The sequence below is a fragment of the Temnothorax curvispinosus genome, unplaced genomic scaffold (genome assembly GCF_003070985.1).
Source record: "Temnothorax curvispinosus isolate PA1 unplaced genomic scaffold, ASM307098v1 QBEX01001872.1, whole genome shotgun sequence".
In the NCBI taxonomy this organism is placed as follows: domain Eukaryota; kingdom Metazoa; phylum Arthropoda; class Insecta; order Hymenoptera; family Formicidae; genus Temnothorax; species Temnothorax curvispinosus.
This window is the reverse complement of record NW_020211652.1, coordinates 4,495-20,188: the sequence shown is the minus strand read 5'-3', so window position 1 is coordinate 20,188 and position 15,694 is coordinate 4,495. Positions and strand designations below refer to the sequence as shown.

The 15,694-nt window shown below is 37.8% G+C and overlaps 3 protein-coding genes across 3 annotated transcripts; all 3 read right to left on the bottom strand.

Moving 5' to 3' along the window:
- Nucleotides 1–4,636: 4,636 nt before the first annotated feature.
- Nucleotides 4,637–7,089, bottom strand: LOC112468685. The gene is made up of 7 exons (XM_025037965.1): nt 7,081–7,089; nt 5,885–6,043; nt 5,435–5,605; nt 5,235–5,274; nt 4,918–5,121; nt 4,752–4,819; nt 4,637–4,647 (listed from the first exon to the last, which is right to left on the bottom strand). Exons 2-7 carry the CDS (start codon nt 6,036–6,038, stop codon nt 4,637–4,639), a joined length of 648 nt encoding a protein of 215 aa, XP_024893733.1. The 5' UTR covers nt 6,039–6,043; nt 7,081–7,089.
- Nucleotides 7,090–7,869: 780 nt separating this feature from the next.
- On the bottom strand, nt 7,870–8,349 carry LOC112468684. Its single transcript, XM_025037964.1, has one exon. It carries the CDS (start codon nt 8,347–8,349, stop codon nt 7,870–7,872), a length of 480 nt encoding a protein of 159 aa, XP_024893732.1.
- A 2,634-nt stretch (nt 8,350–10,983) lies between these two features.
- Nucleotides 10,984–11,814, bottom strand: LOC112468683. The gene has a single exon (XM_025037963.1). The coding sequence runs from the start codon at nt 11,812–11,814 to the stop codon at nt 10,984–10,986; it is 831 nt and encodes a 276-aa protein (XP_024893731.1).
- Between the last annotated feature and the right edge of the window lie 3,880 nt (nt 11,815–15,694).

Below are 15,694 nucleotides of genomic sequence, written 5' to 3'. Positions count from 1 at the left end.
TTGTCTTAGCTGGCCGGACGCCCCACAGTCTTGTCTTAGCTGGCCGGGCGCCCCACAGTCTTGTCTTAGCTGGCCGGGCGCCCCACAGTCTTGTCTTAGCTGGCCGGACGCCCCACAGTCTTGTCTTAGCTGGCCGGATGCACCATAGGCTACATGTGTAGGGTCCCAAATAGGCAATGGGCCCCAAACAGGCGATGGGTCTTAAAGTGAAAAAAGAGCCTTAAAAAAAGGAGCCTCGAATCTAATACAAAACTTTTGTATTTACCATTTTTTGTAAAACCTCACCCAACTAAGATAAGCTACCGTTGCCGAACTTCGGAATATGCTGCAGAAATTCAAAAATCTACCACTTTGGATGGCTGTAGCTCAAAATCTCGAATTTTTTGAGCTTCATGCCCATTGACACTTTTAATCTACATGTTAAGAACTATCTTTTTGCAAAGTTTCGAAACATTTGACCGAAAGCCACTTTCCATAAGAATTCCGCGGGGTCCTTTAGTAAAATAATTTATTTTTGTGTGTAAAATACATTCTGAGAAGGAAAATCGTCGCTCATGTCTCGTTTTTTTTAATTTAATTTCAAAATTTTATGATGTCGGTAAGTAGCAAAATGATAATTTACGTTTTTAAAATACTGCGCAACTTTATTTGTTACTATATTCACAAATTAAGTTGTTCGCATACTCATTAAATTTTATAGTTGTGAAATATTGTACATGCTCAATATGGCAATATTGCTGCAATATATCCTGTTGTTAAGATATAATTTACACTATAAAATAACGCTAGATATTTTTAAAAAAACATTGAGTAAATCAAATTGTGTTATCATAATGTAGTAACTTTGATATATATTAATCAACGTAATTATAATAGTCAAATTTTTCTTATATAACACTAAATAATTATCATTTAAAAATTTACTCCCACTTTTCTTTATAATACACATACATTAATATTAAAACACATATATATGTACGTTTATGAAGATAATTATTTAAAACATCTATTTATCAAATGTATGGTATGTATGGGCGCTACTACTTTTATTCAGAGAGGTATTCTACCTTATATCTAACTTAGTCTGCTACTGGTGAGTGAGTAGGAGTTGGCCCAAGGTTTGTGAATCGCAAAGGAGGCTAGAAATGTAGGCGACACTTTCCAATATATGTTTAGAACGTTATATTTACAGACTATTTACAAGTGTTTGCGTGTAAGTGTTTTTGACTAATTTGCCTTGTATTCTGTCTCTGCCATAATCTGTACCGCGACGAGGGACGCCAGGATCGGGTGGTCACACGTGGTTGGTCGTGTGTAGCAGTCCGTGTGAGACCTGAAACAAAGAGCTGGGCGACCAAGCGCCATAGGTTGGCGGGCGTCTCGCGCCTGTGCCAGGCGACCAAGCGCCGTAAGGATCGGCAAGCGTTTTGCGCTGTAGCCGGGCGACTCGCGTCGTGAGATATCGGCAAGCGTCTTGCGCTGTAGCCGGGCGACTCGCGCCGTGAGATTTCGGTCAGCGTCTTGCGCTGTGAACCGGGCGACTCGCGCCGTGGTATTGGCCATGATGTAAAAAGAAAGGTGTTTCATTGCGCATAATGGCGGCCAAATACGGAGCACCCAATCAAATTCACTCCCCAAATGTAGCGCGAAATTCTAATGCAGTATTGGAAAAAATGTAAAGAAAAGTTGTAAATGTAAAAAAAATACAAACAAAATTAAAAATTTTTAAAGTAATAAAAGACTACGTAAATAAAAATACGTGATATAATTTGAAATGATAAAATCATTAACCTAGATTGATTAGGCCGGTTCTACAATCAGTCGTATGTCGTAGGCAGCGGTCCACTTGACGCTACAAATGCTTTGGAGCGTTCTTCTTCTCCTTCTTTCTTCATTGAAAGAAAAGAGAAGAGGAATGCTTCGAAGCATTTGTAGCATCAAGTGGACCGCAGCCGTAGTCGGATGTCGGAACGCAGCCGACGAAATAAGAATTTCTTTTTCGAAAACAAATTTTCTTCATTGAACCATTAGTTACGTTATAAAATGCTGTTATTGATACAATGGCCGTTGCAATGCCTTATTAATATAAACCTATGATAATATTAAATATAAGATCGGACTATGTAGACCGCTCTAAGTTTTAGAAGCCGTGCTATTCATAAAAAATAAGTATGTAAAAGTAAGTATATAGATGTTAGTATATAATATAATAATAACAAATAAATAAATGCATTTATATTTTATAACGTTATTTTATTTTTATCAACATTTTCTTTATTAGACAGTTTATATATTTTTTTTTATTTTTTCTTACGTATGTTATTTTCTACTATCTCTTTGTTAAGTTTTCTCAGTCTTATATAAGTTCTCGTGCGAACTAAACACGCAATAACTTCCTTAGGAAAAATATTATTTGTTTTTATTGATACAATGTCAGTTAATTTTTCAAAGATCTTATTTTCAGTGCTAAAAGAATCACCATGGAATTTTACAAATTCTGTATCCATGACTTCAGCTGCTTTTAAGAAGTCTGCGGATGGATACATGCAGTTTCCTCTTGATATTGTACAAAGCCAATCATTAGGTGGATTGGGTAAAGACTTTGTTGAAATTCCTAAGTTAGTATAGCGATTTCGGAATCTATGAGCTACATAACCGGTTATATATAAAAGTGCATTCTTTTCTACTATCTCTTGATTAGTGATTTGTTCAAAATCTTCAAGTAATTGTATTTCATGACAACTAGGCTCATAATTACTTAAATTTTGCACTAGAAAAATGAATAATTGGTACATTGATAATATATCTCAATTTTATCAGTAATTTCGCTATTTATCATTAACTTTATACATAGATGTATAAAGTTAAGGACAACTATATACATGAACATAATGAGACCGGCGGCGAATCTTTTTTAATACAATACAATGATTAATATAATACGATGGGAAGTTACACAAGTATTTACAAAAAAGTTTCAATTTTTTTCATACCTTCTCCAGTTTCTTCTGGTATGTTATGATTATATATTTCCTCCCTAATTGTCGTATCGACATTTTGTCCGACTTGTGGGGTATTACTAAGTAATATATCTTCTTCTTCATCAGACAATCGGTCTGCTGGATAAACAGAATCTGGACTATGTACATCACTTATAGTAATTAACGATTCACAACTACCATCTCCTTCAGTATTTTTTCGTACAGAAAATACATGTTCTGAGTGTTTTCCAAGGATATACCATTTCAAACGATTTTTTACTTCTACGGGTGTGGGATGATCATATCCACTTCCCATGGATCTTATGTAGGAAAAGAAGTTTTCTAGAATGTCCTGATTTAATCTTCTCGTTAACACATATTTTACGTCAAACATTTCAGATGAGTACTTCTCTTGTAAATGTGCAAACATTTCTTGCAGCGATCTGTTACATAATAAAATTCCTTTCTGGAATTGCAATAAACTCTTTCTTTGCCCAACTCGCATTTCCATCATAAATTCGTTCATATTACTAATAATCTTATTTTGTTCTTCTACGTTAATGCCATAGGCATTTGATACGCCACATTTGTCATATTTAAATTTGCTGTTGAAGACATCAAACCAATCATTGAAAAGTTTTAATATCTCGGATGTATGTTTCCATTGTGTATTGCCAAGAAGACCATTTTCTCCACACCATTTAATGGCTAGTGCATTTTTATTTGAGAAAACTTGAGCTGCTAGTTTCACGTTTTGTCGTTGCGTGCCTCTCGCATCAAGATGTAGTGTACTTAATTTGTGACATATTTTCAAATCACCATTATTCAACGTTAGTAGTTGTTCTAAACATGTTTTGTCCACAAAGTTTTCTTTAATTTTAAATCCAGAATCTAGCAAATTGTTTCTTGCTAATTTCAAAAGGTGCGGAACGTCTGCATAAAAAAATATTTTTAGGGAGTTGTTTGCGGGATGCGTAATGAAACATTGTTTCTCGATATTTGTTGTGATTTTATCCCTGGAATGACTATAATCTTCAACTCCGATATTACAATCTTTCCACAACTTCATATTGCTTGAACCCATATCGCACGTAACAGCAATAACAGTGTAATCTATTTTATATAGCTCTTGTATGACAGTAAATAAAATATCACGGGACATTGATACATCAAAATTATAATAAACTGGTTGCCTCCAATTCTTGAATAAACCTCGAGCCATGATAAACAGACAAGTCTTATGAGGCCCATAAACTTTTTGTTGCTTTCTGTCAATGTCTAACTTATTTGAAATATATACATCGTCGAATGTTAAAACAGTTATTTTCTCTACTGTTGAAAGATTGTGTCCTTTACTTGACATAATGTTTAGAACCTCATTTAAAATCCCAGGTAAAACTGTAAACTTAGCTACCCAATTGTGCAAAGTTGTTAGACACGGCAATGGTACCTTTTTAACATTCCTTAAATATTTATATGCTTTTGGACTTAACGAGCGTAAAGAAATGGCAGACATGATGTCTTCATGCGACCAATGTACGCGGTTTTGTGTCGACATTAATATTGAAATTTGACCTGGTGTAAATACTTTACTCAAAGCATTGGTTGCTATTGCTTCGGCTTCTTTCTGTTTATTCTTCATTATTTTTGTAACTTCAGCTTGCAACTGTGATATTTGTTTATTTAATTGTTCGTTTTTTTGTTCAAGATTTTGATTTTCTTCAAGTAATTGTTGTTTTTCTTCAAATAATTGTTGCTTTTCTTCCTCACTGTTTCGAAGCTGCATTACTAATGTTTCCATTGAACTCGCATTGTTGTCCATGTTAATCTCTTCATTTCTGTAAAATACAAAACATTTTTATATAAAATGTATATACATATAAATGTATTAAGTATAATAGGGAAAAACTTATAATAAAGATGTATAGGTACGTACATATCTAGTTCTATTGTATCATTTTGTTCGATATTTTCAAGATATTCCCGTGTCATATTTTGTGTTTCTTCTTCAACATTTATATTGTCTTTTTCAATATTTTGATTTTGATTTTCTTCAAATAATTGTTGCTTGTCTATCTCAGAGTTTCGAAGCTCTATCAGTAATGTTTTCGTTGAACTATTGTTGCTAATCTCTTTATTTCTGTAACATACAAAACATTTTTATATAAATTATAGTGCTTGTGTGTGTGTGTGTGTGTGTGTGTGTATACATATGTATATAGAGAAAGCTTATAAAGATATACAGCTACATACATGTCTAGTTCCTGTTTCTCTTTTGCATACTGCACAAGTTCTGCATACGTAGGTATACCAGTTTTTATTCTGGAAAAATATGAAAAAATTACTTTTTATTTACATACATACATGTATAAATATTAATATATTAAAAAATGTAGAAAATACTTACAATACGTTATTTCTTTTTATCTTTTTATTATTTTCGTTATCTTTTTCATTTTGCGACATTCTTTTTCTTTTTATTCCTGCACATAGTTTTAACATTTTACATGGGACAGAACCTTTTTTTAATCGTCGTACTTCTTTGGCAAGTGTATTTTTTGACCTCGGTTTTGTGAATTCCATTATGAAACAATTTGTATCAAAATGGTCACTGCATATTCTTGCTAAAATTGTATCATAATATACTTATTACAATATGTATAGTTTACACAGGGTGTTAAAAAAAAAATTAAAATATTTTAAGGAAATTTACCCAGGTAGCAAGCACTCGTCATTTTGACGTCAATTGACGTCAAAAGTCCGTCATTTTGACGTCAAAATGACGAGTGCTTGCTACCTGGATAGTATGTCCAAAAACAAATCAAAGTCTTATCAAACATGAGTTCATAAATGATAATATATTTAGGATAATAAGGGGAAATACATTTATTACAGCAACTTACCTGAATCAACTTTCAAACTTGTCTCAGTTTGTTGACAAGCATTAAGCCATTGCTTACGAATTGGAATTTCTTTCGGAAATCTAAAAAAGGTTATTCCTCTTGCATCTCCGTCGCATGTTCGATTTTTGCAATTTTTTATGGAACACGATGGCATTGTTTCTGTAAACAAAATATAATATGTAGCTTACTAATAATAAGTTGGCACATTTAAAGATGGCCAGGACAAACCTCTTATCGTAGTAGCCGTAGATTCGTTGGGCCCAAGAAACTGCGCGGTAAACTGGTGTACGATGGTTTGTCTAGAGACTTGGATTTTTCCTTATTGGTCCAATCATAAGCTGACCGTTCCTCGTAGAAGCTCTTCTTCACAAACAGATAAGAAAATTTCCAATGTGTTGCTTACATTCTCATCAAAGTTACAATATTATGACGATAAAATGTCTTTCAAAGAAATTTTTTATATAATTCATTACATGCACTAATAAAACAAGGACATTTATATTTATGAATATTATTATTAACTCTAATGATAAATACCTTCTTATCGAATGTTAGATCTAAATTAGCCAAAGAAGCAAGGTTATGCGATGCATTTACATTTGACGGTAATGATCCACCTTCTCTCTGTCTAGCAGAGACACTGAGTCTTGTGTATTTTTTATTCTTTCTCCTACTACTTCCGTAAGTATGACACGAACTAAACGTCAGATAAGCAAAACTACTATTGAATTCCGAAGCTATAGGCTGCGCTAAATTCTGCAATGATCCGCCATGTGTCAAACGCTCGGACACAGACTCCCGTTTATGCCTCCTGCGATTTGAACCCGGAAGACAGCGTGAATTAGATATCACTCTACGGCCTTCCTCAGTCTTGTCCGCTTCTGCCTCTTGCAAAAGTTCCTACAAAGCACACATATCAATCTATACATCTTAACACAATAGCATTTTTATGTTCAATACATAATATTTCAAAGCCCGTACGTACTTTAAAAAGATTAGACTTTCCTTCCCGATCTTTCGGACATTTGTATGTTATAGCTTCATCCAGTAAAACCCGTAACTCATTATCATTTAGCATAGACAGAAAGGAAGGCTGAAGGCACATGCGGCGGCTAACAATCTAGTTTCTGTAAACAAAATATAGTATGTAGCTTATTAATAATAACTTGGCACATTTCAAGATGGTCAAGACAAACCTCTTATCGTAGTAGCCGTAGATTCGTTGGGCCCAAGAAACTACGCGGATCACTTCCCCTTGTGGCCGAAGGCACGGTGGAGCCAGGCGCGTTTCAAAAGTTGGGCACACTCTGGGTATCTCAACGACAACCAATTGCGAACTATTGGTGGAGGACGGTTTGTGGAGGACGGTTCTCTGGCCGGCTTGCCGAATTTGAGGCATCTGATACTGCGCGACAACGCCTTCGTCACGTTCTCGGAGTCGTTGGATCGCCGGTTGGATCTAAGCGAGAATCCGCTCATGCGGCGGCTAACAATCTAACCTCTTACATATCACGGAAGTAGCCATGTTGCTTTTTACATTTGGGGAGGCTTTTTGATTGGTCAGAAGGCAGCCATTATTTTAGACCACTGCGCATCTCGGGAATGAAACACATTTCTTTTTACATCAAGGTATTGGCTAGCGTCTTGCGCTGTAGCCGGGCGACTCGCGCCGTGAGGTCTCGGTCAGCGTCTTGCGCTGTGAACCGGGCGACTCGCGCCGTATAGGGTTATCGGTGTGCGTCTAGCGCTACAACCGGGCGACTCGCGCCGTGTGTTAGCCTAGCGTCTAGCGCTATTGCTACCTTGGCGACTAGCGCCGGGAAGATCTGCTCGAGCTCGTAGGGGGTCCCCCTTTATACTCGTCGGTGCAGAAATTAGAACTCGCGAAGCTGCCCCGGCGATGCGACGCCTAGCGGCGTTGCTGCGAACTGCCGGTATTGCAGGCATCGCGCAGGGATGTATTACTGGTGGCGTGGACCGCCACATCACCCCCTTCGTTGTTTTGAAGTCGGGATTTGAAAACGTACTGTTTTTCGTGACACTCTGCCACTCCGCGTTGTAGTTTTCTTAGGTGGAATGTCTGTTGGAGTATCCTGTGCTGGCTGATGTGTCTCCCGAGGTTTGTCGCTTGATTCTTGATCTGCCAATATGTAGGCAGGCTTAAGGCGGTCGATAGTTACGTGGACGGTTTTGCCGTTAATCCGTAACTTGTAAACCTTCTCGCCTTTGCTAAGGACTTCGTAAGGGCCGTCAAAAGTGGGTTGTAGCGCCCGCGTTGGTGCGTCGTGCCTGAGGAACACGTGTGTTGCGTCTGTCAGGTCTCTGTGCTGGAAGATAGCAGGCGAACCGTGCCTTTTGATTGGCTGTGGCCGTAGACTTTCCATTGTCTTTCTGAGCCTTAGTAAGAAGTCGCTCGTTTCGTTCGGTTGTGTAGTTTCTTGTAGAAACTCTCCTGGAAGTCTCATAGTTTCTCCGTACACAAGTTCTGCCGGAGTTGCGTGGAGATCTTCCTTAACTGCTGCTCAGATGCCCATCATGACAACGGGTAATACTTCCGTCCAAGCTTTGGTTTCGTGGCATTTGATGGCCGTTTTAATTTGACGGTGCAAACGTTCGACCATGCCGTTAGCTGCGGGGTGATAGGCTGTTGTATGTATGTGCGTGGTGCCTGTTAGCCTAGTAAGCTGACAAAACAGGTCGGCCTCAAATTGCCCTCCCTGATCCGTAGTGACCCGCGTAGGTGTACCAAATCTTGCGATCCAGTGATTGAAGAGATTCTGGGCTACTGTCTCTGCGGATATATCTGCCACCGGTATAGCTTCAGGCCATTTGGTAAACCGGTCAATGATTGTGAGGCAGTATCTGAAACCTTTCGAGATAGGTAGAGGCCCAACGAGGTCCATGTGTAATATGTTCGAACCGTTTGGTAGGGCCAATGAATTGTCCTAAAGGCGATTTGTTGTGCCTGTGGACTTTTGCTTTTTGGCACGCGGGACATGCTCTAGCCCATTCTTGGCAGTCGGCCTTAATGCGTGGCCAGACATACCTCTGTGCGACTATCTTTGCCGTCGCTCTGGTTCCTGGATGCGATAGACTGTGCAGTGATTGAAACACTTGTCTCCTGTACTCTTTTGTAACGAAGGGACGTGCTATTGCTGTTGATGTGTCACAATACAATGCTGCGCTGGTTCCAGGGATTGATACCTTTGTCAATCTCAGTGAAGAGTTCCCTTTTAAGATGTCTTCCACCTCGGTATCCTCCTCTTGAGCTTGTGATAGTTTCTCTAGGTTGATTGCGGACTGAATCTCCTCTACTCGTGAGAGAGTATCAGCGACTATGTTGTCTTTACCCGCGATATGACGTATATCGGTTGTAAACTGCCCGATGTATTGTAAATGTCGTGCCTGCCTAGGAGAGCTGTGGAGTGGATCTTGTCGAAAGGCGTATGTGATCGGCTTGTGATCGGTGAACACCGTGAAGATCCTTCCTTCCAGCATGTGCCGGTAGTGCTTAATAGCGGCGTAGATCGCTAGAAGCTCTCTATCGTAGGGGCTATACTTTTGCTGGGCCGGATTCAGCTTTTTACTGAAGAAGGCTAATGGTTGCCACTCTGTTCCGTCCCGTTGTTGTATGACTGCTCCGATAGCTGTATCGGAAGCGTCGGTTGTAAGAGTGACGTCTGCCTCTGGCTTTGGGTGTGCCAGCTGAGTTGCGCGAGACAGACTGTTCTTACAGTTTGCGAAGGCTGCTTCCAGTTCTGCGTTCCATGTTATGGGAGCCTTCTTTTTGGTTTTGGTACCGCTGAGTAAGCCGTTTAAAATTGACTGGTCCTTAGCGGCCTTTGGAATAAATCTGCGATAAAAATTGAGAGTCCCCAGGAACCGCCGAAGCTGTTGAATGTTCTCAGGTTTGGGAAACTCCTTGATTGCTGCTATTCTTTCTGGCGGAGGTTGAGTACCGTTCTCTGAAACCTCGTAACCAAGAAAAAGAACTTTTGGCCTTCCGAAAACGCATTTGGAAGGGTTGAGTAGAATGCCGTATTTCTGGAGTCGTTCGAAGAGTATGCGTAAATGCTTCTTGTGTTGTTCCTCGTTTTCTGATGCGATGAGGATGTCGTCAATATACGCATAGGCAAAATCCAAGTCGCTTGTAATTTCGTGAATGAAGCGTTGGAAGGTTTGTGCGGCATTGCGTAGCCCGAACGGCATATAAAGGTATTCGAAGAGTCCAAAAGGAGTTGTTATAGCCGTTTTTGGAATATCCTCCGGGTTGACGGGTATTTGATTGTATGCTCGCACTAAATCAATTGTCGAGAAGATCTTCTTTCCGTGCAAGTTCTGCGAGAAGTCTTCGATATGCGGGATCGGGTACTGATCCGGCTCTGTTCTAGCGTTAACTCCCCTGTAATCTCCGCAAGATCTCCAGGAGTCGCTTTTCTTCGGCACCATATGTAGTGGTGATGACCATGGGCTTTTCGACACTCGAATGATCCCTTCTTGGAGTAAGAGATCGAATTCAGCCTTGGCCGCCTTGAGTTTGTCGGGGGCTAACCGGCGAGGACGGCTTGCAACTGGTGGGCCATCCGTGGTTTTGATGTGGTGGAGCGTGCTATGTTTTACCGTATGCCTCTTAGCAGTAGCCTTTAAGATATCAGGAAATTCTGCCAAGATTCTGTAGTGGTATTCGTCTTCAATAGCCAACACTCTGATAGACTCCACTGCCCCTTTTTCTGATGTGCCGCGTTTGCGCAAGTATGTTTTACCATCGAGCAGAGTGCCTTTCTGTAGGTCTGGCAGGATATGGTAATAAGCAAGGAAGTCGGCTCCGATGATGGGCTGCGTGACGTTGGCGATAATGAAACGCCATGGGAATGCGCGTCGTAACCCAATTTCCGGCTGCAGTGTAATTGTGCCGTACGTAGTGATTGTTGAGCCGTTTGCTGCATAGAGTTCATAAGATGTTGGCGTGGTGTGTCCTGCTACCATGAAGCGAGGGTATACACTCACATCCGATCCTGTGTCTATCAGGAACCGTCTCTTAGTGTCATGGCACGTAACGATTAGGCGGCGCGGGCTTGGGGCGTGTCTACTGGCCGCCATCAGTGACTGCCCTGGTCTTTTTCCGATTTATATGTACATGGTTGTGTGCACTTTCTTGCTTTCTCACCAAATCGATTATAGTAATAGCAGTGCTTGTTATTCTTATCGTCCTTATCCTCTGTGTTTTTACCGCGGTTGCGGCTCTGACTACGGCTTCGACTTCGATTACGGCCTTTCCAATTGTTACGTTGCCTCGAGTTGTCTCTCGAGAGGCGTGTAGTAAGTGTGGCCACTTGCTTGGTCAGAGTCTGGATTCTTGCTTCCAAAGACTCTTTATTCGCTGGCGTAGCTGTTGCAGCTACTACAGCCTTGCTTGTCATCTCGTGAATGCGATCGGCCTGTTCGGCTACGCTGTTGAGCGGATCTTCCGTCCGGGTAGCGAGAACCATCTGCATTTGCGTAGGAAGTCGTCCTAGCCATAGTGTCCGTAGAAGAGAGTCGGGTACATTCTCACCCGCTAGAGTTCGGAGATGTCGTAAGAATTGAGATGGCTTGCGATCTCCTAATTCCTCGAGCTCCAAGAGCTGTCGTGTCCGCTGCTGCTGCGAGACGGACATGCGCTGTATGAGCGCTCTTTTTACAGTCTCGTATTTGTTAACCTCTGGGGGCTGTGTGACCACGTCTTTAATTTCCTTGATTTGACGAGAGTCTAACTGAGACAGAGCGTATGAGTATTTCGTCGAGTCTTGGGTGATGCCACTGATGGTGAACTGCGTTTCCAGCTGTGCGAACCATAGCTCAGGCTCATCTCCCCAAAACGGAGGTATGCGTACGGCGAGTCTGCTGACGCTTTCCTCGACGATCTGTATTGATGCGTTGGGATCGTTCATGTTGCTACCTCTCTTTGCGATCACGTCGGGGTCACCAATTTTATGGGCGCTACTACTTTTATTCAGAGAGGTATTCTACCTTATATCTAACTTAGTCTGCTACTGGTGAGTGAGTAGGAGTTGGCCCAAGGTTTGTGAATCGCAAAGGAGGCTAGAAATGTAGGCGACACTTTCCAATATATGTTTAGAACGTTATATTTACAGACTATTTACAAGTGTTTGCGTGTAAGTGTTTTTGACTAATTTGCCTTGTATTCTGTCTCTGCCATAATCTGTACCGCGACGAGGGACGCCAGGATCGGGTGGTCACACGTGGTTGGTCGTGTGTAGCAGTCCGTGTGAGACCTGAAACAAAGAGCTGGGCGACCAAGCGCCATAGGTTGGCGGGCGTCTCGCGCCTGTGCCAGGCGACCAAGCGCCGTAAGGATCGGCAAGCGTTTTGCGCTGTAGCCGGGCGACTCGCGTCGTGAGATATCGGCAAGCATCTTGCGCTGTAGCCGGGCGACTCGCGCCGTGAGATTTCGGTCAGCGTCTTGCGCTGTGAACCGGGCGACTCGCGCCGTGGTATTGGCTAGCGTCTTGCGCTGTAGCCGGGCGACTCGCGCCGTGAGGTCTCGGTCAGCGTCTTGCGCTGTGAACCGGGCGACTCGCGCCGTAGGGTTATCGGTGTGCGTCTAGCGCTACAACCGGGCGACTCGCGCCGTGTGTTAGCCTAGCGTCTAGCGCTATTGCTACCTTGGCGACTAGCGCCGGGAAGATCTGCTCGAGCTCGTAGGGGGTCCCCCTTTATACTCGTCGGTGCAGAAATTAGAACTCGCGAAGCTGCCCCGGCGATGCGACGCCTAGCGGCGTTGCTGCGAACTGCCGGTATTGCAGGCATTGCGCAGGGATGTATTACTGGTGGCGTGGACCGCCACAGTATGTATAAATAAAATTGAAATGGTTTTCATATTTTTATAATTTATATTATTTAATCTACAAACAAAATAAATATAAACATTTTTATCTAATAACCTTAAAATAAGTATTTGAATAATTATTTTTATAAAGTATGTATACATATATGTGATATGTATATATCTTAGTATTTTTACATTAAAATAATTTAGAAAACATAAATTGTTAAAAATAAAAATATACTTTGGTATAAAAACATTTTATTTATTTTATGATTATGTTATATTTTTATAATTATTCAAAATTTAAAATATAAAAAATATTCTAAGATATACAAAAATTATTTTGTTTATAACTTGCCTATACGGCATGGACTTCATTTTTGAATATGTTTTAACTTTGGAAAAGGATTTTTAAATCCATAAAACTAATAAAAAAATTAGTATGAACAAATAAATATCGGTATTATAGACGGTTTTAGGATCCCCTTAAGCGAAGCCAGCTTAAAATCGGTCGAAATGTATATTTTGTGTTAAGCTCTATTTTAAAACATTATGAACACATTATCCGTGAAAATTCGAAATAAAATTTTTGACCCAAAACAAAGCTTACTTTAAAATAAAGCTCCCTCTATGAAGGAACAAAAATATTAAAATTAGTGAAATAATCATAACGTCTTTGAAATAATCATAATCTCTTTGTGAGTCATAAATTTTTATATTCTTAATTTTATTTTTTTTTTTAATATAAAAAAAAGTAGAAATATAATATCTATATTTTATGTACTTATAATATTTTATGAAAAATTATTAATATATATTTTTTTTTATTTTTCAGCTACAGGAAGCTTTTGAGCTTCTTCGTCAAGATATTTTCGAAGGTGTAACTTCTCTACTCAGACAATATATAAGTATACTCAAGATTTAAGGAAAGGTATATCTTTTAATTTTTAAGCAAATGTGTATTAAAGATTGCTTATTTATTATATTATTTTAATTAAAAAATTGAAATTCAATTTAACTAAAATTAAAATTAAAATTTAACTAAAATTAAAATTGAATTTTTGAATTATAATTGACTTTGATTTGAATTAAAAAGCTAGCTTAGATTTAAATTAAAATTAGTTTTGATAAATTGAAATTATTAGTTCAATATTACGTACATAATTAAATAATAATTTAATTTATACTAAAAAACAAGTCATAATTTTTAATTAAATTAAACTAATTTATATTTTTTTATAATTAGATTCGATTAGAACGTTAAACTTTAATTAAAATTAATTTGAGTTAGATTAAAATTAATTTTAACTTGAATTGAAATTGAATTGACTTAAGTTGAAATTGGTTTTAACTTGAATTAATATTTGTTTAGACTTGAATTAAAATTGACTTTGATTTGAATTAAAATTGGCTTTGACTTGGATTGAAATTGGCTTTAACTTGGATTGAAATTGGCTTTGATTGGATTGAAATTGACTTTGATTTGGATTGAAATTGGCTTTGACTTGGATTGAAATTGACTTTGACTTGAATTAAAATTGGCTTTGACTTGGATTGAAATTGGCTTTAATTGGATTGAAATTGGTTTTGACTTGGATTGAAACTGGCTTTGACTTGAATTAAAATTGGCTTGGACTTGAATTGAAATTAATTTTAACTTAAATCAAAATTTTTTTTAACTTAAATTAAAATTTACTTTAGCTTGAATTAATATTTACATTGGTTTGAATTGAAATTGGTTTTGACTTAAATTAAAATTGGCTTTAACTTGAATTAAAATTAGCTTTATAACTTAAATTAAAAGTAACTAAATTAAATTAAAGTTGATTTTAAAAATATATTTTTATAAATTAATGTTTATATATTTAAAAGCAATATTATTGTAATTTTTAACTAAATAAAATTTATATCTTTTTACAAGGCGTATTAAAAAAGTTAGCAGTATTATTTTTTCTTAACTTAATTAAACTAATAATAATTATGCCTCGAAGAAAAGTAATTCGAACAGTTGAAGAAGAAGAAGAATTTCAACGTAATAAATAAGAAAGAAAAGCACAATCTCAAGCTAAGAGACGGGAAGCAAAGCGAGTAAGAATTAATGAAAACTGTCAATCTTCTTCAAATATTAGTGAGATTTGTTCAAATATAACACAACCTTCTACAAGCTTTTCGGAAAATATAGTAGTAGATTATCATACTTCAACCATTTCATCTATGAAAGTAGTTTATTCAGTAAGTGAAACAGTTACCACTATATCGCAAGCGTTTGATACATCAAATGTTTCTATAATAAAAAATAGTAATGAAGTTAATGAAATAAATAATGGTATAAAATTAGTTAATGTTAACAACGATATTGAAATAATTCAAAACGTTCATAACTCAACTTTGGAAACTTTAAATAGCAATATTATTTCTTCCATACCTAGCACATCAAATAGATTGATAAATTTGAATGATAACAGATTTGACGATTTAATTATTTTAAATGAAGTACCATCACAGGATATTATAATAGATGATAACGTAATAAGATCGAAATCAAGGTATGTTAATAAAAACAAGAAGATAAGGTGGTATGAAAAAAATCGAAGTTTTAAAAAAGGATACATGGATATTAATATGTCTCAAATTATTCAATTAGAAAATGTTGCAGAACATTATATAGGAGAAATGAATGTATGTTGTGAACATTGTAGTGCAAAACATTTTAATTCTGAAAAAGTAGCTAATAAAGGCAATTCGTTTAACGATTGTTGTAGTCATGGTTCTGTTAAGTTAGATCCTTTACCACAACCTCCATGTGAACTTTACAAACTGTTTACAGGAAATCATCCAAAATCAAACCATTTTTACAATTGTATTCGTGGTTATAATAATACATTTTCATTCGCATCGTTTAATGCAAATATATCAAATTTTAGTGCGCAAAGACGTGGACCTTATTGTTTTAAAATTCAAGGACAAGTTTATTATCAAAT

What these genes read in the sequence shown, in the direction of transcription:
- LOC112468685 (XM_025037965.1), bottom strand. Translation starts at nt 6,038, where the DNA reads ATGCCATCGTGTTCCATAAAAAATTGCAAAAATCGAACATGCGACGGA. An exon ending in AAGTTTGAAAGTTGATTCAG is followed by an intron (nt 5,606 to 5,884) that starts GTAAGTTGCTGT and finishes ATACAATTTTAG; the next exon opens with CAAGAATATGCAGTGACCAT. An exon ending in GATACAATAGAACTAGATAT is followed by an intron (nt 4,820 to 4,917) that starts GTACGTACCTAT and finishes TGTATTTTACAG; the next exon opens with AAATGAAGAGATTAACATGG.
- LOC112468684 (XM_025037964.1), bottom strand. Translation starts at nt 8,349, where the DNA reads ATGAGACTTCCAGGAGAGTTTCTACAAGAAACTACACAACCGAACGAA.
- LOC112468683 (XM_025037963.1), bottom strand. Translation starts at nt 11,814, where the DNA reads ATGAACGATCCCAACGCATCAATACAGATCGTCGAGGAAAGCGTCAGC.